This window comes from Anolis sagrei, chromosome 5 (assembly GCF_037176765.1).
Source record: "Anolis sagrei isolate rAnoSag1 chromosome 5, rAnoSag1.mat, whole genome shotgun sequence".
NCBI lineage: Eukaryota > Metazoa > Chordata > Lepidosauria > Squamata > Dactyloidae > Anolis > Anolis sagrei.
The window spans coordinates 196,017,237-196,037,299 of NC_090025.1; the positions used below are offsets into that span (position 1 = coordinate 196,017,237).

The 20,063-nt window shown below is 43.6% G+C and overlaps 1 protein-coding gene across 9 annotated transcripts in view; it reads left to right on the plus strand.

Annotated features, from left to right (window-relative positions):
* FLNC (filamin C) overlaps window positions 1-20,063 on the plus strand; it is a 162,794-nt gene that overhangs the window by 83,752 nt on the left and 58,979 nt on the right. For all 9 annotated transcript variants that reach the window (XM_067469388.1, XM_067469389.1, XM_067469385.1 and 6 more), the window contains 11 exons: window positions 41-178; window positions 1,322-1,448; window positions 1,735-1,871; window positions 3,000-3,193; window positions 5,968-6,081; window positions 7,383-7,526; window positions 11,482-11,605; window positions 15,828-15,988; window positions 17,774-17,864; window positions 18,966-19,135; window positions 19,232-19,349. In XM_067469388.1, coding sequence (XP_067325489.1) covers window positions 41-178; window positions 1,322-1,448; window positions 1,735-1,871; window positions 3,000-3,193; window positions 5,968-6,081; window positions 7,383-7,526; window positions 11,482-11,605; window positions 15,828-15,988; window positions 17,774-17,864; window positions 18,966-19,135; window positions 19,232-19,349 — 1,518 coding nt within the window. The remainder of the gene's footprint in view (window positions 1-40; window positions 179-1,321; window positions 1,449-1,734; window positions 1,872-2,999; window positions 3,194-5,967; window positions 6,082-7,382; window positions 7,527-11,481; window positions 11,606-15,827; window positions 15,989-17,773; window positions 17,865-18,965; window positions 19,136-19,231; window positions 19,350-20,063) is intronic.

Genomic DNA, 20,063 nt, shown 5'->3' on the forward strand with positions numbered 1-20,063 from the left:
GCCTTGATGCTCAATCCTGCCTTTTCTCTCCTCTCTCCAGCTTGCAACCCCAACGCGTGCCGGGCCATGGGACGGGGACTTCAGCCAAAGGGTGTGCGCGTGAAGGAGGTGGCTGACTTCAAGGTGTACACCAAGGGAGCCGGCACCGGAGAGCTCAAGGTGGTGGTCAAGGGACCAAGTAAGTTCTGGGGAAGTCCAGGAAATTAGTCCATCAGAGTTTATGACAACAAATACTGAAACTTCCAAGGTAAAACCCCAAAACTTGACCATGAATCAAACAAGGCACTTAACACAGATATCTATCCAAGGCAATGCTTCCAGGGACCTGGGACGATGCTTTGACTCATTTCCAACATTGCTTCGTCTGGCTTGATCTGCATGTTCTCCCACAGTGAGGACATCTGTTGCTAGGTGGAAGGCGGTCTCGGTCAGGCTTGGCTTGACGCGCCTTCATCTTGGCATGTTTCTCCCTTTCTCCCTCCATTCATGCCTCTTCAAGTTCTACAGCACTGCTGGTCACAGCTGACCTCCAGCTAGAGCGCTCAAGGGACAGGGCTTCCCAGTTCTCGATGTCTATGCCACAGTTTTTAAGGTTGGCTTTAAACCCATTTTTAAATCACTTTTCCTGTCCTCCACATTCCATTTTCCATTCATGAGTTCGGAGTAGAGCAACTGCTTTGGGAGACGGTGGTCGGGAATCCAGACAACATGGGCGGTCCAGCGGAGTTGATGGCGGAGGAGCATTGCTTCAATGCTGGTGGTCTTTGCTTCTTCCAGCATGCTGACATTTCCCCGCCTGTCTTCCCAAGAGATTTGCAGGATTTTTCAGAGGCAGCACTGATGGAATTGTTCCAGGAGTTGCATGTGACATCTGTAGACAGTCCACGTCTCGCAGGCATATAGCAGGGTTGGGAGGACAATGGCTTTATCAACAAGCCCCTTGGTCTCCCTATGGATGTCCCGGTCCTCAGACACTCTCTGCTTCATTTGGAAGAATGCTGCACTCGCAGAGCTCAGGCAATGTTGCATTTCAGTGTCAATATTGATGTCGGTAGACAGTCCATGTTTCTCAGGCATATAGCAGGGTTGGGAGGACAATGGCTTTATCAACAAGCACCTTGGTATCCCTATGTGTTTTGTTATTATTACATTCATGAATTCCAAAATGGAGAGCAGAATGAAAAGTGGAGGGTTGGCTCCACAAGAGCATGGAGGCGGTCAAAAGGAACAATGGAATTCAGTACGAGAATGAACTAATCTTGCTCCATGCATGTGCAAACATTTCACTGTTCTCTTTGTGTCTCTTGCTAATTCTTCACAGAAGGCATTGAGGAGCCAGTGAAGGTTCGGGACGTTGGCGACGGAGTGTTCGAATGTGATTACTACCCAGTCGTTCCCGGGAAATACGTGGTGTCCATTACGTGGGGTGGACATGCCATCCCAAGGAGGTAAGAGCACAGCTGTTAGGAATGGTGGGAGCTGAAGTCCAAAACACCCAGAGGGCCCAAGTTTGCCCATGCCTGCTTTATTATCATTGTTCACAAATTGAAAGTCTCTTTTTTACTCTAGGAACTTAAGGCTGGTTATGCCTGAGTTGGTTTGGCACGGCATTACAATGTTTGGAATGTTAAAAGCAGACCTTGTTCAGAGGATAATTGCAAAAGGAATTTGTGTTTGTGAACGGTGCTGTTGTTACCAAGCTCATTCTCACCTTTTGCCTCTCTTTGTGTTTAGTCCCTTCGAGGTGCAAGTCGGACCAGAAGCTGGACTGCAAAAGGTCAGGGCTTGGGGGCCTGGCTTGGAGACTGGCATGGTGGGCAAGTCGGCCGACTTCGTGGTGGAAGCCATTGGCACGGAAGTGGGCACCTTGGGTAAGTATATCAGGCACTTTGCAGAGAAAGAATATATAACTACATTGGGTACACAAGCAAAGAGGATATTACATTTTTTACTCAGAGTTCACACACATATGTGAATTTAGCCTGAAGAAGAGAAGGCTGAGAGGAGACATGATAGCGATATATAAATATGTGAGAGGAACTCACAGGGAGGAGGGAGCGAACTTGTTTTCTGCTTCTCTGGAGACTAGGACGCAATGGAACAATGGCTTCAAACTACAAGAGAGGAGATTCCATCTGAACATGAGGAAGAACTTCCTGACTGTGAGAAGCCGTTCAGCAGTGGAACTCTCTGCCCCAGAGTGTGGTGGAGGCCCCTTCTTTGGAAGCTTTTAAACAGTTGGATGGCCATCTGTCAGGGGTGATTTAAATGCAATATTCCTGCTTCTTGGCAGAATGGGGTTGGACTGGATGGCCCAAGAGGTCTCTTCCAACTCTATGATTCTATGATTCTATTATTCGATATATACATTCATTCATTCATTCATCATACATATATTACCATTCTTGCTTCTCCTGGATAAGAGAACTCAACACAGGCCAGATTGCTTTCCCTGCAAATTCTGTGAATGCACCATCTTCCTCCATCCCTTGGAGAAAGAGGTGTGTGTACAAACATTTCCTGTCTGCCATACTTTTGGATAGTAAAAAGGTCTCTCATATAGCATAGCTTTTGCTGTTGTTGTTTCAAAGTGTTCCAAACGGGTTGTTTTCCCAACAAAAGCTTGCTGATTCCATCAGTTCCCAAACATTTATTGGCTTTTCTTCCATAATAATAATAATAATAATAATAATAATAATACTTCATTTATTCCCCGCCACCATCTCTCCAAGGGGACTCAGGGCGGCTTACATGAGGCCAAGCCCAACAACAACAACTGATGTTTACTTCCTTAACTTTAAGAGTCATTGTCTTTGACTATGTAAACATGTTGTTTTCAACCTAAGAGTTAAACATTGTCTCTGGGCATGTCAGCAGTTCATGAATTCTTCACCTCCTTTTGTAGTTTTCCAGGCCATATTCCCAAGATGATGTTTTCAGGGGGTGTTGCTTCTGCTGCCCATGGCTTAAGCAGCATATCCTCTCTTTTCTCCCTGCAGGCTTCTCCATTGAGGGTCCGTCCCAGGCCAAAATTGAATGCGACGACAAGGGGGACGGCTCCTGTGACGTGCGATACTGGCCCACAGAGCCGGGAGAGTATGCCGTGCACGTAATCTGTGATGACGAGGACATCAAGGACAGTCCCTTCATTGCCCACATCTTGCCAGCCACAAACGAGTACTTCCCAGAGAAGGTAGGATCCAGGGCTCTGCTGGCATGCAGGCAGAGGTTAACCAAAGCAGCAACTGGCTTGTCGAAACTGTTTTACTTAAAGCAATAACTTAAGCACTTGGTTACTTTAAGGTCTGACTTTAAAACACAAATGTTGCATCCCAATTCAAGAAGCGAGACCATAAGATTAAATCCACCACACTGGACTGTAGGAAAAGCAATCCTTGTTTATTGATCAAAAATTGGTTACAAAAGAAAGGTAAATGCAAAGTCAAAAAGCCACAATAGAAACACAGCAGTCAGGAAAATCTCTGAACTTGAGCAAAATTCCAAAAGCCACAATACAAGAACCAGGAACCTGTTAGCCTCTCGCTAACCATGAACTTGAAAACTAGAAGCCTCTGGGATTACCGGCCATGGAACACAGGAATTCTGCCAAGGCACAGCCACAGTCCCAAACGTTGCTTGATCTAAAGAGACACCCGGCAGGCGGCCCCTTAAACCAAAGAAGATATTCTTTGAAACGCCCCTTGACTTTGAAGCCTGGGCCTGTCTCTCCTGTAAACGATGTGACCTTCGTAGAAACTGTGAAACATTTCTGTCTCTAACTATCTGTTCTCTTCGGTCCTCATTAAAAACCCCAGGTGGAGAGATATCACGGCTAGCAATATCACGGCTAGCTTCCAAAACATTTTCCTCCAGCTGTTGAGTTTCATTTTCATCCCCGCTGACCTCAGCATCAAGAACAGATTCCACACTGTCAGGGTCAGGGAGAGCTTGCTCAGTTGGAAAAACTATCAGAGAATCCAGTTCACACAGATCAGGATCAGGCTGAACCCCAACAACAAAGATAGCCCAGAACTGAAGTTACAAAGCAAAGTCTCATTAACAGCGAGAGTACTACAAAGTTGGCTCATGAGCAAGAATAAACAGTAGCCAAGATTTGTGTCACCCCCCCCCCAAACTTGGGTTCTCCCTGCCCTCTAGAATCAGCAGTCTCCAGATCCTGAACAGTTGGATCTGAGACATATACTTTTGAAGCAGCGATGCCGCTCTGCTCTTCCCCTGCCTCTGTGCTTCTTAAATCAAACACACTGAAACTCTTTATCTCTGCCAAAAGCCCTTGGTAGTTTACTGTTTATTATTGTTCTAAATTATTTACACTTACTCACACTCAGACTGTCACCACAGAAGAGAGAGATTGTCACATTGCCAGGGCTCTGCCAATATTTAGGCAGAGCTGAACCAAACTCCCAGTTTGTGTTAAACAATTTAATTAAAACAGCAGGTTGTTGTAGGTTTTTTCAGGCTATATGGCCATGGTCTAGAGGCATTCTCTCCTAACTAGAGGTCTAGAGGCATTTTCCTGGACAAATGGCTGGATGGCCATTTGTCAGGGGTGATTTGAATGCAATATTCCTGCTTCTTGGCAGAATGGGGTTGGACTGGATGGCCCATGAGGTCTCTTCCAACTCTTTGATTCTAGGATTCTATGATTCTATGATTCTATGAATGCCTCTAGACCATGGCCATATAGCCCAAAAAAACCTACAACAACCCAGTGATTCCGTCCATGAAAGCCTTCGAAAATACAATTAAAACAGCACTTACTTTCTGGCTGTTTTAATAGTCCAAAATATAAAACATAAAGATTGCACTCAGCCACAGACTATAAAACAAAAAGAGCAAACACTGTTGCAGGTTCAAGATAACTCTGTAGTCAAAAGGTCCAGTCCAGTGGTCAAACACTGAGAGTTCAATAAACAATGTCCAGGGATCAAGAGTCTACACCATAGTCAAAAGCCAGTCCAAAGATTCAAGGTTCCAGGATTCCAAAGGTTCAGGAGACAGGTCAGGACACTGAAAATCCACAAACCTGGGGGAAAACCAGCAGCATCTACCACCAAAATAAGACAAATCAGTCCCAAAGCTAGCTCCTTATCTCTAGAAACATCCAGCTGCAGCCTATCTCTTGCATACCTCCACCCTTAATTGCTTTCACCCATGAACTCTTACTTACAGAATACTCAACCCTTTGGAACAAAGACTTACATTAACCCTTCCATTACCAACTACTAGGCCTGCCACCACCAACCACCACCAACTGCAGAACATGATACATGACAGAGATGAAGCACATGATCAGGCATTTTATCTCTTTGCCATGCCATGCAGACATTGCATCTGTTGTTCTGGTCAGGCCTCCCTAGGTACTGAGTGATGCCTCAGTTACCCATGCTACCAGGAACATGTCTTAGGAATGGTTTTGTTCCTGGCATATAGCTCCACCAAACAATTAATAGTTTTGCAGTCCAAGAGTCAAATGCCGAGAGTTCACTTAGTAAGTGTGTAAGGTTTCAGAAGTACAAACCATAGTTAAAGTTCCAAAGGTCAAGTCAGATAATCCAAAGTCCAAGGGAAGTCCAAAATCCATAAGTCAAAACCAGGCCAGTTGTTCAAGAGTCCAGGGATTCAAAGTACACCAAGGTCCATGACGAGATACAAGAGCAATAGAGTCCACAACAAGATTACATCAAGGTACATCACAAGATTCCAGGCTACAGGTCAGGATAACACTAACCTCCATCCTGGAGGAAAAATAGGTAGCATCCACAACCTAGTATGATAGATACTTTTCTCCTCGCAAAGAGCCATCTCTGATGAGGATCTTTTTATGCAGCTGATCATAGCTGCATCCTATCTCCGCAGTCCTCCCCCCCCCCCGATTGCTGCCGCTAGATGGTCTTTGGGGGCCCCTTCTAACTCTGAGATTCGGCAATTCTATGTCTCTCTCAGGTGAAAGCTTTTGGACCTGGTCTGGAACCGGTTGGCTGCATTGTGAACAAACCGGCTGAATTCACCATCGATGCCAGAGGAGCAGGGAAGGCAGAGCTCAAGATCTACGCCCAGGTAGGTGTTATTATCTTGAATAATAAAGCTCTTGTTTCATTATTGTTGCACTCCAGACCAGGAAAAGCCCTCTGACTTTAAACACCATGCAGTTGAGTAGGAAAACAATCCCTTTATTGAAGATAATTAAAAAGCAGTAAAGTAAAAAGCACTTTAAAGAAATAGGTAAATCCAATTAGGTATGAAGATAAGCTGGAGCAAAGTCGTCCAGGGTAATAGTCCACCAAAGTCCATGAAAAACGAAGGCAAAAACTAGGTTCTTGTAGGTTTTTTCGGGCTATAGGGCCATGTTCTAGAGGCATTTCTCCTGACGTTTCGCCTGCATCTGTGGCAAGCATCCTCAGAGGTAGTGAGGATGCTTGCCATAGATGCAGGCGAAACGTCAGGAGAAATGCCTCTAGAACATGGCCCTATAGCCCGAAAAAACCTACAAGAACCTAGTGAATCCAGCCATGAAAGCCTTCGACAATACAAAGGCAAAAACTTCTCTAATAAAATTCAAGAAACCAGGAAACATGAATCCAAGGCAATTGAGTACAAAATCATAGAATCCAAGAATCAAAACCATGAAACAAAGGCACTTTAAACATGAATCTTTCCCAAGCAAAGCTTCCAAGAAACAAGAATAGGAACTTGACTTGATTCCAAATGATGCTTCATCTGATTACATATCCTGCACTTGGGACTTTTATCTCCTCGTTAAGATATGTCCCAAGCGCTCAGAAATTGGTTTTGCTATAGCTGCAAGTCTCTTATCTTTCTCTCTCTGAGCCTGGCAGAATGCCGAAGCCACTGTTCGGCTCTTCTGTTTTGACTAATCTCCTCCCGTCTATCTTTTTTGCTCATTAATTTATGCAGCTGGGCAAGGTGACGAGCTGTTTTCAAGCTCCAAATCCTAGGAATTCTCTGGTAGCAATTCAGGGAGCACACCATCATCCCCACACCCTTCAGGGACATTCTCATGAGAAACTACACTTTGAACAGGGATCTCCTGGTCATTCTCTGCATCAGTATCATTGCCATCTTGAAACTCATTGTCATCACTCCCCACATCTAAAGCACCCCGATCCTTAAACACAATCACAGGCTGAGCTCCAACAATTATAATATAATAGCCTTAGTTCATCCTTAGTGCAATTCATACAATTCTTCACTGTAATCAAGCTTGTGAATTATCAAAGTCTATGGTTAACATTTTATTTTCCTTTACACAACAAAATGGGTAAGGCAATCAAGAGTTCTCAATCTATAGATGCATCTACACTAGGTTTAATGCAGTTTGACATCACCTTCCCTTTCAGGATGCGGAGGGCGTTGCTATCAACATCAAGGTCAAGAACAATGGAGACGGCACCTTCTCCTGTGTCTACGTCCCCACCAAGCCCATCAAGCACACCATCATCATCAGCTGGGGGGGCGTCAACATCCCCAAGAGCCCCTTCCGGGTGAGTAGACCAGGAGCCCTTTTCTGGGACTTATCTCCCCTTTGGAGCTGAATATCAGTGGCTGGATGTGGATGGTGGCAAAGTCCAGTGACCCCAATGTCCACCAGCCCAGTTCCATTTGAGGTGAGAATGACCATTCATGGCTAGGAAAGGCTTTGAGGAAGTTAGAATAGCCCTGCTGTTTTTGGAGAGGAAGAAGCTTACACTAGGTTTTCCATGCAATGTGAGAAGCGTGTAATCCATAACTTGTTGTTGTTGCAATGGAGGCCAGTAAACCACAAGGAGAGGCAGGTAATAAATACATTGTTGTTGTTGTTGTTGTTGTTGTTGTTGCAATGGAACCAGTAAAACACAAGGAGAGGCAGGTAATAAATACATTGTTGTTGTTGTTGTTGTTGTTGTTGTTGCAATGGAACCAGTAAAACACAAGGAGAGGCGGGTAATAATTAAATTATTTTTTGTTGTTGTTTCACAAGAAGAGGCAGGTAATAAATACATTGTTGTTGTTGTTGTTGTTGTTGCAATGGGACCAGTAAACCACAAGAAGAGGCAGGTAATAAATACATTGTTGTTGTTATTATTGTTGTTGTTATTGTTGTTGTTGTAATGGAGGCCAGTAAACAACAAGGAGAGGCAGGTAATAAATAAATTGTTATTGTTGTTGTTGCAATGGAAGCCAGTAAACCACTAGGAGAGGCAGGTAATAAATACATTGTTGTTGTTGTTGTTGTTGTTGTTGCAATGGAGGCGAGTAAACCACAAGAAGAGGCAGGTAATAAATACATTGTTGTTGTTGTTGTTGATGATGTTGTTGTAATGGAGGCCAGTAAACAACAAAAAGAGGCAGGTAATAAATACATTGTTGTTGTTGTTGTTGTTGTTGCAATGGAGGCCAGTAAACCACAAGGAGAAGCAGGTAATAAATACATTGTTGTTGTTGTTGCTGCAATGGAGGCCAGTAAACCACAAGAAGAGGCACGTAATACATACATTGTTGTTGTTGTTGTTGTTGTTGTTGTTGTTGTTGTTGTTGCAATGGGACCAGTAAACCACAAGAAGAGGCAGGTAATAAATACATTGTTGTTGTTGTTGTTGTTGTTGTTGTTGTTGTTGCAATGGAGGCCAGTAAACCACAAGAAGAGGAAGGTAATAAATACATTGTTGTTTTTGTTGTTGTTGTTGTAATGGAGGCCAGTAAACAACAAGAAGAGGCAGGTAATAAATACATTGTTGTTGTTGTTGTTGTTGTTGTTGTTGCAATGGAAGCCAGTAAACAACAAGAAGAGGCAGGTAATAAATACATTGTTGTTGTTGTTGTTGATGTTGTTGTAATGGAGGCCAGTAAACAACAAAAAGAGGCAGGTAATAAATACATTGTTGTTGTTGTTGTTGTTGTTGTTGTTGCAATGGAAGCCAGTAAACAACAAGAAGAGGCAGGTAATAAATACATTGTTGTTGTTGTTGTTGTTGTTGTTGTAATGGAGGCCAGTAAACAACAAGAAGAGGCAGGTAATAAATACATTGTTGTTGTTGTTGTTGTTGTTGTTGTTGCAATGGAAGCCAGTAAACAACAAGAAGAGGCAGGTAATAAATACATTGTTGTTGTTGTTGTTGATGTTGTTGTAATGGAGGCCAGTAAACAACAAAAAGAGGCAGGTAATAAATACATTGTTGTTGTTTTTGTTGTTGTTGTTGTAATGGAGGCCAGTAAACAACAAGAAGAGGCAGGTAATAAATACATTGTTGTTGTTGTTGTTGTTGTTGCAATGGAAGCCAGTAAACCACAAGGAGAGGAAGGTAATAAATACATTGTTGTTGTTGTTGTTGTTGTAGTAGTTGTTGTAATGTAGGCCAGTAAACAACAAGAAGAGGCAGGTAATAAATACATTGTTGTTGTTGTTGTTGTTGATGTTGTTGTAATGGAGGCCAGTAAACAACAAAAAGAGGCAGGTAATAAATACATTGTTGTTGTTGTTGTTGTTGTTGCAATGGAAGCAAGTAAACCACAAGGAGAGGCAGGTAATAAATACATTGTTGTTGTTGCTGTAATGGAACCAGTAAAACACAAGGAGAGGCGAGTAATAATTAAATTATTTTTGTTGTTGTTGCAATGGGACCAGTAAACCAAAAGAAGAGGCAGGTAATAAATATGTTGTTGTTGTTGTTGTTGCTGCCATGGAGGCCAGTAAACCACAAGAAGAGGCAGGTAATACATACATTGTTCTTGTTGTTGCAATGGAGGCCAGTAAACCACAAGGAGAGGCAGGTAATAAATACATTGTTGTTGTTGTTGTTGTTGTTGCAATGGAAGTCAGTAAACCACAAGGAGAGGCGGGTAATAAATACATTGTTGTTGTTGTTGTTGTTGCAATGGAAGTCAGTAAACCACAAGGAGAGGAAGGTAATAAATACATTGTTGTTGTTGTTGTTGTTGCAATGGGGCCAGTAAACCACAAGGAGAGGCAGGTAATAAATGCATTGTTGTTGTTGTTGTTGTTGTTGCAATGGGACCAGTAAACTACAAGGAGAGGCAGGTAATAAATACGTTGTTGTTGTTGTTGTTGCAATGGAGACCAGTAAACTACAAGAAGAGGCAGGTGATAAATATATTGTTGTTGTTGTTGTTGCTGCAATGGAGGCCAGTAAACCACAAGAAGAGGCAGGTGATAAATACATTGTTGTTGTTGTTGTTGTTGTTGTTGCAATGGAGGCCAGTAAACCACAAGAAGAGGCAGGTAATACATACATACATACATACATACATACATTGTTGTTGTTGTTGTTGCAATGGGACCATTAAACCACAAGAAGAGGCAGGTCATACATACATACATACATACATACATACATTGTTGTTGTTGTTGATGTTGTTGCAATGGGACCAGTAAACCACAAGAAGAGGCAGGTAATACATACATACATACATACATACATTGTTGTTGTTGTTGTTGTTGTTGTTGTTGTTGTTGTTGTAATGGGACCAGTAAACCACAAGGAGAAGCAGGTAATAAATACATTGTTGTTGTTGTTGTTGTTGCAATGGAGGCCAGTAAACCACAAGAAGAGGCAGGTAATAAATACATTGTTGTTGTTGCTGTAATGGAACCAGTAAAACACAAGGAGAGGTGGGTAATGTTTAAATTATTGTTGTTGTTGTTGCAATGGGGCCAGTAAATAAAAAGGAGTACTGGGTGTTAATTAAATTGTTGTTTTTGTTGCTGCTGTAATGGAACGAGCAAATCACAAGAAGAGGTGGTTAAAAATTAAATTATTGTTGTTGTTGTTGTTGCAATGGGGCCAATAAACCACAAGGATAGGAGAGTAATTAATACATTGTTGTTGTTGTTGTTGTTGTTGTTGTTGTTGTTGTTGCAGTGAGACCAGTAGACCAGAGACAGGTAATCAATGAATTGTTGTTGTTCGTGTTATTAGACCCAACCCAGTGCTGGGTTCACATGGGAAGATGTGTAGGAGGAATATTTGGTATCTGTACCAGAGTCCAGTGTTATAGATGAGCTTATCAGAGGAAACAGGGTAGAAAACACACGGGATAATACTCGAGTAAGGTTTTTAAAAGGGTAAAAACCTACGTTTATTGTTGCAGGTAATACCTCTTGTATTAGAGAGTAGTCAGACAAAAGAAAGTCACCTAACTTAGGTAGAAGAGACCTTAATACTCTGTGTTGTCTATGTCTATATTGAGGCAGAGAAGCCTCAGGATGCTAAAGGCATATTAGAGACTTTATGGGAAGAAGCAGGAAGTGATCTCTCCATGCAGACAGGTAGCAAAACACCTTGAGTGGCATAGATATAGGAAACAGGTGAAAACAAGGCATCAGACATGTGCTACAGCGTTCCCTCTGTACCCAATTGCTCTCAATGCTTCTTCTCATCCAACGAGATGCACCTGCGCAGCTCAATGAAAGAATCTCTCTCCTTTCCTTCTTCCTGACAGGTCATGGTGGGTGAAGGGAGTTACCCAGACAAGGTCAAGGTGTACGGTCCTGGAGTGGAGAAGACAGGGTTGAAGGCCAACGAACCCACTTACTTTACGGTGGATTGCAGTGACGCAGGACAAGGTTTGTAGGGTTTTGTGTGGAGGTGGCTTTGGGATTCTTTGCAGCCTGTCTGGGAGAGTTGGATTGCAGCAGAGCCAGAAAAGACCGTTCTGTGGAGATATCTACTATAGAATTAGTGCTTGTGAAGGAGTTGTTAAACTGCTGCCACCAATTGTAAAGAAGACCGTATTAATGCCACCGAATGCCACCAAATGTGAAGGTGCGAGTGGTAAAACACCCACTGCCACCTAATCATAGAATCATAGAATCCTAGAATCAAAGAGTTGGAAGAGACCTCCTGGGCCATCCAGTCCAACCCCATTCTGCCAAGAAGCAGGAATATTGCATTCAAATCACCCCTGACAAATGGCCATCCAGCCTCTGCTTAAAAGCTTCCAAAGAAGGAGCCTCCACCACACTCCGGGGCAGAGAGTTCCACTGCTGAATGGCTCTCACAGTCAGGAAGTTCTTCCTAATGTTCAGATGGAATCTCCTCTCTTGTAGTTAGAAGCCATTGTTCCGCGTCCTAGTCTCCAAGGAAGCAGAAAACAAGCTTGCTCCCTCCTCCCTGTGGCTTCCTCTCACATATTTATACATGGCTATCATATCTCCTCTCAGCCTTCTCTTCTTCAGGTTAAACATGCCCAGTTCCCTAAGCCGCTCCTCATAGGGCTTGTTCTCCAGACCCTTGATCATTTTAGTCGCCCTCCTCTGGACACATTCCAGCTTGTCAATATCTCTCTTGAATTGTGGTGCCCAGAATTGGACACAATATTCCAGGTGTGGTCTAACCAAAGCAGAATAGAGGGGTAGCATTACTTCCTTAGATCTAGACACTATGCTCCTATTGATGCAGGCCAAAATCCCATTGGCTTTTTTTGCCGCCACATCACATTCCTGGCTCATGTTTAACTTGTTGTCCACGAGGACTCCAAGATCTTTTCCACACGCACTGCTCTCGAGCCAGGCATTGTCCCCCATTCTGTATCTTTGCATTTCATTTTTTCTGCCAAAGTGGAGTATCTTGCATTTGTCACTGCTGAACTTCATTTTGTTAGTTTTGGCCCATCTCTCTAATCTGTCAAGATCGTTTTGAATTCTGCTCCTGTCCTCTGGACTATTGGCTATCCCTCCCAATTTGGTGTCGTCTGCAAACTTGATGATCATGCCTTCCCTAATCTATGAGGGAAGCCGGGCAACGATCAATATCAGCCTAGGAACTATTTTATAAAGGGACTGTTAATTACAGAAGGCTTTATTCACTTGATAGCGTAGCGTTTACTTTCTTGGCTTGACTTTATTACTGTAGGCTGTTCAACTTAGGAGCAACTGTATCAGGCAAGGCTTGAGGAAAACAGTAACAAGTTTATTTTAACAGGAGTATAACAATGTATAACTGTTCTTCAAAGAGGCACAAATCTTGATGGATACATTGGAAAGGTTTCATGAGTAAACTCAGGCAAACACTTCATAAGGTTTCACAGCTGGCACAACAGGCTTAAACCCAGCCAAACCTTGATTCTTAATTCAGAATCAACAACCCCCTGTACCGGGTCCTTCTCTGCAACCACTTGGTCACCAATTGATCCCCTGAATCTCCACCAAGAGATTCAGTCTTTCCCTATAGCACACTGGCTACAGACACATTCCCTGAATCTCCACCAAAAGATTCAGTTCACTCAGTAGCTCGCTGGCGTACTGACTAATTCCCTGTTTCTCCCACTAGAGAAATCAGTGCCTTCCTGCAGCTCACCGGCCACAGACTGCCACTTTCAAAAAGCTGCGCCGTGAAGTGATAGTTGGCTCCGCCCCGTTGCTATGGCAACTCAGCTCAAGCCACTAGTCACCATCTCTAACAAAATATAATCTCCCATACTTACCATCCCTAAACCACTGTCCAAACTACACATAACCAAAGAATAAAACTTACACATTGTCACAGTGCTTGTTGACACCACTTCATATCCTGGAAAATACCCTTCTGTGGAGACGTCTACATTATAGAATTAGTGCTGTTTAACACCATATCCCGGATGAGCCCCCAAAATGTAATGGACAGTGGTTCAAGGAAAACGCTGAGTCTTCAGAAGTGGAAAAAGCAGGATTTTATTTATAACTGGGCACCAGGCCAGGATCTCTCCTTCATTCTTGGGCACCCCTGAGAATGTCCAGAAGGACACTTGTTCCTGAGCTGAAGAATTTCACTTGGTGCTTGGCATACATTACAACTTGCATAGGTTTCTTATGGATCCGAATGGGGTGGTCAAGCTTCCAGATGTCTGGAGAGATGGACAGAGCTCATGTGCCCATAGCAAGGGGCATGGAATGTGGAGACTCATATATATGGGGTGGGGTCCCTTTGAAATTACCCAGATCTTGTTTCCCTTTTCAATGGACAGCCAATAATAAATCTCTGGTATCCTCGGTCTCTATTAGTCACCAGAGACAGGAGATCTTTATCCGTGAGTTTATTGACCAGATAAACATTCTCCTCTCAGCCTTCTCTTCTTCAGGCTAAACATGCCCAGCTCCTTAAGCCGCTCCTCATAGGGCTTGTTCTCCAGACCCTTGATCATTTGAGTCGCCCTCCTCTGGACACAATTCCTATGCACACTGCACATATCTTATTTGTAGTGCAAAAAACACTTTAAAACAATACAGTAATTAAAATAATTAATAATTAGTATTTCAATGGGAAGTGTGGGCCTGCTTTTGGATGATGAGATAGGATTGTTGTTGTTGTTGTTGTGTGCTTTCAAGTTGTTTCAACCTTAGGTTGACCCTGAGTGAGGGCCGGGTAAATGACCTTGGAGGGCCGTATCTGGCCCAGGGGCCTTAGTTTGGGGACCCCTGGTTTAAGCTATTAGGCAATTATCAATATAGTTACTTTACTTAGGCGATCCCTCGTTGGATGAGTAAGATGGTCTTCCATCATGGGTTTCCTTGTGGGTCCGTATGTGGCTGTGGAGCCCTATTCTTGCTCTGCATCTTCTTCCGCAGTGAGGGCATTGGTTTCCAGGTGGAAGGCGGTCCCGGTTGGGGTTGGCTTGATGTGCCTTCCTCCTGGCACGTTTCTCTCTTTCACCCTCCACTCGTGCCTCCTCAAATTCTGCAGCACTGCTGGTCACAGCTGACCTCCAGCTGGAGCGCTCAAGGGCCAGGGCTTCCCAGTTCTCAGTGTCTATGCCAGAGTTTTTAAGGTTGGCTTTGAACCCATCTTTCAATCTCTTTTCCTGTCCACCAACGTTCCGTTTTCCGTTCTTAAGTTCAGAGTAGAGCAACTGCTTTGGGAGACGGTGGTCAAGCATTCGGACAGCGTGGCCGGTCCAGCGGAGTTGATGTTGGAGGACCATCGCTTCAATGCTGGTGGTCTTTGCTTCTTCCAGCACACTGACGTTTGTCCGCTTGTCTTCCCAGGAGATTTTCAGGATTTTCCGGAGGCAGCGCTGATGGAATCGTTCCAGGAGTTGCATGCGACGTCTGTAGACAGTCCATGTTTCACAGGCATAGAGCAGGGTTGGGAGGACAATAGCTCTATAAACAAGCACCTTGGTCTCCCTACGGATGTCCCGGTCCTCAAACACTCTCTGCTTCATTCAGGAAAATGCTTCACTTGCAGAGCTCAGGCGGTGTTGTATTTCGGTGTCGATGTTGACTTTGGTGGAGAGGTGGCTGCCAAGGGAGCGGAAATGGTCAACATTTTCTAATGTGACACCATTAAGCTGTATCTCTGGCATTGAGGAGGGGATGGCTGGTGACTGCTGGAACAGCACTTTGGTTTTCTCGATGTTCAGTGACAGGCCAAGCTTCATGTATGCTTCTGCAAAGGTGTTGAGAGTGGCTTGTAGATCTTCTGAATGCGCACAGACGACATTGTCATCAGCATACTGGAGTTCTATAACAGATGTTGTTGTAACTTTGGTTTTGGCTTTCAGTCTGCTGAGGTTAAACAGCTTGCCATCTGTCCGATAGATGATTTCCACTCCGGAATATACAGACAGTGTTGCTTTGCAAATCAGAGCAGTGGTTAATACACATTTGCAACATTGTTGAATACACTTATTAAGCAGCTATCATTTGCAAATATCACCGAAGTTATTATTAGCAAATTTTGTCAAGCAAATGCAAATAACACAGATTTCAATTATTCCAAGCTATGTCTCTTCACCGTGGCTCGCTATCACCAGTCCTTCCCATTCCTGGCTGATACCTTCCCTTATTTGCTATCGCTCCTGTTTTGCAGGGGACGTGAGCATCGGCATCAAGTGTGCACCAGGTGTGGTGGGGCCCGTGGAGGCTGACATCGATTTTGACATCATCAAGAACGACAACGACACCTTCACGGTGAAATACACCCCTCCAGGCCCCGGGCGGTACACCATCATGGTGCTCTTTGCCAACCAGGTCAGTGGGAGGAAGCAACTGGAGTGGACTGGGGAGAACTGGGAAATGGGGAAGGAGACAAGGCTGTGAACAGGTTCTGTGAGACATTTCAAAGCCAATTGCTGGAGACCAGAGCTTGGAAAAGTTGCGTCTTTGGAATACATCTCCCAGTTTGATAACACTATGTAACAAATTCCGGGTTTGAAAGTGTTATTTCTTGTTTAATTGTGTGATTCTTACTTCGAAAGTAGTTCTACTCCAGAAACTTTGTTTTTGTGCCACAAACTATGTGGAATTGGTTGAGACTCGATGACGTGTCCAAATTTGGTGTCAATTCATCCAGTGGTTTTTGAGTTTTGTTAATCCCACAAACAAACAAACATTACATATATATATATATATATAAGCGCTGTCCCCTGCAACACGTTGTTGTGGCCCAGTCTATGTATATGTGTGTATATTTGTGTATATGTGTATATATGTGTGTTTGCATATGTGTGTGTGTGTGTGTGTGTGTGTGTATACACACACACACACACACACACATATAATTTTGTGCATGTGTTGTAATGTATGGGGCATATATATATATATAGGCTTGTAAAATCTCTTCCGCTGTGATTTTCAGTGTTTTATGAGTGAACGTCACTCATTGGCCTGATAGGTATCTTGTGTCCAAATTTGGTGTCAATTTGTCCAGTGGTTTTTGGGTTATGTTAATCCCACAAACAAACATATATATATATATATATATACACACACATACATACACACACACACACACACACACTAGCTGTCCCCTGCCACGCATTGCTGTGGCCCACATGGGGGTTCAGTGTGGGAGGTTTGGCCCATTTCTATCATTGGTGGGGTTCAGAATGCTCTGTGATTGTAGGTGAACTATAAATCCCAGCAACTACAACTCCCAAATGTCAAGACTCTATTTTCCCCAAACTCCATCTGTGTTCATATTTGGGCATATGGAATATTTGTGTCAAGTTTGGTCCAGATCCATCATTGTTTGAGTCCAAAGTGATCTCTGGATGTAGGTGAACTACAACTCCAAAACCAAAGGACTCTGCCCACCAAACCTTTCCAGTATTTTCCATTGCTCATGGGAGAATTGTGTGCCAAGTTTGGTTCAATTCCATCATTGGTGGGGTTCAGAATGCTCTTTCATTGTAGGTGAACTATAAATCCCAGCAACTACAACTCCCAAATGATAAAATCAATTTTTTTGAGTGAAGGACATACACTGGGTTGTTAGGTGTCTTGTGTCCAAATTTGGTGTCAATTTGTCTAGTGGTTTTTGAGTTCTGTTAATCCCACAAACGAACATGACCTTTTTATTAATATAGATGGTCACTCGTTGGCCTGAGAGGTGTCTTGTGTCCAAATTTGGTGTCGATTCATCCAGTGGTTTTTGAGTTACGTTAATCTCACAAACGAACATTATCTATCTATATCTATATCTATATCTATGGCACTGGAGTTGCACTTAGAAAATATCCCTGTTCCAACTTACATGCAAACTCAACTTAAGAACAAACATACAGCTTCTCTCTTGTATGTAACTTGGGGACTGGCTGTATAATGCACTTTAATAACGGTGACCATATAGTCACATTGGAAGATCTAGCAAGAGAGAGATAGAGAACATTTTAATCTGATCTATGAATAATTCAATTTGCAAATGCAAAGCTTTCCCTCCAGCCATTGGCCAAAGAATGGGGGATTTGCCTTGTAAGGGTCAATTTTGGGATGACCCCCAAGGCCGCCACATTGACCCAGTCTTTCTCTCTGTAGGAGATCCCCATCAGCCCTTTCCACATCAAGGTGGATCCTTCCCACGATGCCAGCAAAGTCAAGGCGGAGGGGCCAGGGCTCAACCGGACAGGTGAGTGGCGACAGGCCAAAGAAAGAGGAGACAATGGGAAACAGGACACCAAAAGTAATGGCTTCTTTGGACTTGGGGAGAGACAATTCATGGTAGGATGAAAGCCTAGTGACTTCTCTCTGTCTCTCTACAAGCCAGAATTGCTAAAACATTGGAGAGACCCAGAGCCTGGGAAGTAGAGGGTGATATCTGTGAAGAAGTTATTAATACTTTGCATGTTTTAAACTATATATATATGTGTGTGTTTGGGTTAGCTACAGTAACACTGGAGCAGCCTTTTTAAGAGATCCTCAGTCAGTGTTGCCATGGAGACCAAGGCAAGCTGGCAGAAGGAGAAGTGGGAGGAGCCAAGTGGAAAGAGTTTTGAAAAAAACAGACAGTTTGAGAGTCAGTTAGGAGTTGATTATGTTTCTGAGAGGAGTAAAAGAGTGGAAGTAAAGAGTAGAGTGGGATAGTGAAGTGTGAAGCAAAGAATTGTGGCTTTGGGGAAGCCTGAATAGCTACAAGGGGTTTCTCAGTCTAAGGAGGCTGAAAGGAGAAACATAGTCAGTTTTCTTTAGTCAAGGGAAAGGCTAAAGGATAAGCTTGTTAATTTATTTGATCAAGGAAAGATCAAATAGGGAAGATATTCCTGTACTGAAACATTGTTTAGTAACAAGAGCTTCACCTCAGTAAGATACTGTGTAACTTGGAAGAGTGAAATGTTTAACTAACCAAGTGTTATTCAAAGTTCTATAAAATAAGTTACAATCTTGCAACCACACGCTTTATACTCAATAAACCAGTTAACTTTTATTGAAGACAGTCTCATCTCCATCCATTCTGTGTCTGTATTGCCATATCTCACAGTAATACCTCATATCTCACATTGGTGGCAGTTACCATAGATTCCATATAACAATTGGCCTCCACTATACCAGTTGGTGGCAGAATTCAGAGAAGTAAACAATAAATCTCCCTCTACTCTCCTGTCACATGACAGCACGTGTGCTTTCTCTCCACTCTGATCACCTCCTCGCAATATCCATGTGTTCTTCCCCCTCAAATGGGTGATGTTGTGAAACTAGGTGGCTCTGTCTGACTGTGACCTTTCCTGGGCAGGTGTGGAGGTGGGAAAGCCCACCCACTTCACCGTCTTCACCAAGGGGGCTGGCAAGGCCAAGCTGGACGTCCACTTTGCGGGAGCGGCCAAAGGAGAGGTGGTGCGTGACTTCGAGATCATCGACAACCACGACTACTCCTACACGGTCAAATACACAGCTGTGCAACAGGTGAGATTGACGAGACACACAGGATGAGTTAGACCAGGCATGTGTCATGTTCTTTCTATGCCTGATATTGACCTGTTTTCTCCTCCTGCAAATTAGGGCAATATGGCCGTAACCGTGACCTACGGAGGAGACCCCATTCCTAAGAGTCCTTTCCCCGTAAACGTGGCTCCACCCCTCGACCTGAGCAAAGTCAAAGTGCAAGGACTCAACAACAGTAAGTGGGGTCAAGGGTCCATGCAGGGATGATGGGATGAACCTAGTTTGAAGGAAGAAGCCTGACATCTGCATCTACACTGTAGGATGGATGTAGTTTGACACTGCTTTAACTGCTTTGGTCAATGTGATGGAATTGTGATATGGAAGGCCACCTCAGATGTGATTGCCTTCGACAGTAGTTCTCAACCTGGGGGTCAGGACCCCTGTGGGGGTCGCCAGTGAGTGTGAGAGGGGTTGCCAAAGACCATCAGAAAACACAGTATTTTCTGTTGGTTATTGGGGGTTCTGTGTGGGAAGTTTGGTCCAATTTAATTGTTAGTGGGGTTCAGAATGCTCTTTGAATGTAGGTGAACTATATATCCCAGCAACTACAACTCCCAAATGTCAAGGTCTATTTCCCCCAAACCCCACCAGTGTTCATATTTGGGCACATTGAGTATTCATGCCAAGTTTGGTCCAGATCTATAATTGTTTGAGTCCACAGTGCTCTCTGGATGTAGGTGAACAACAACTCCCAAACTCAAGGTCAATGCCCACCAAACCCTTCCCGTGTTTTCTGTTGGCCATGGTAGTTTTATGTGTCAAATTTGGTTCAATTCCGTCGTTGGTGGAGTTCAGAATGCAATTTGATTATAGGTGAACTATAAATCCCAAATGACAAAATCAATCAACCCCCCCCCCCCAAATCCAATTTTGGGTATATTGAGTATTG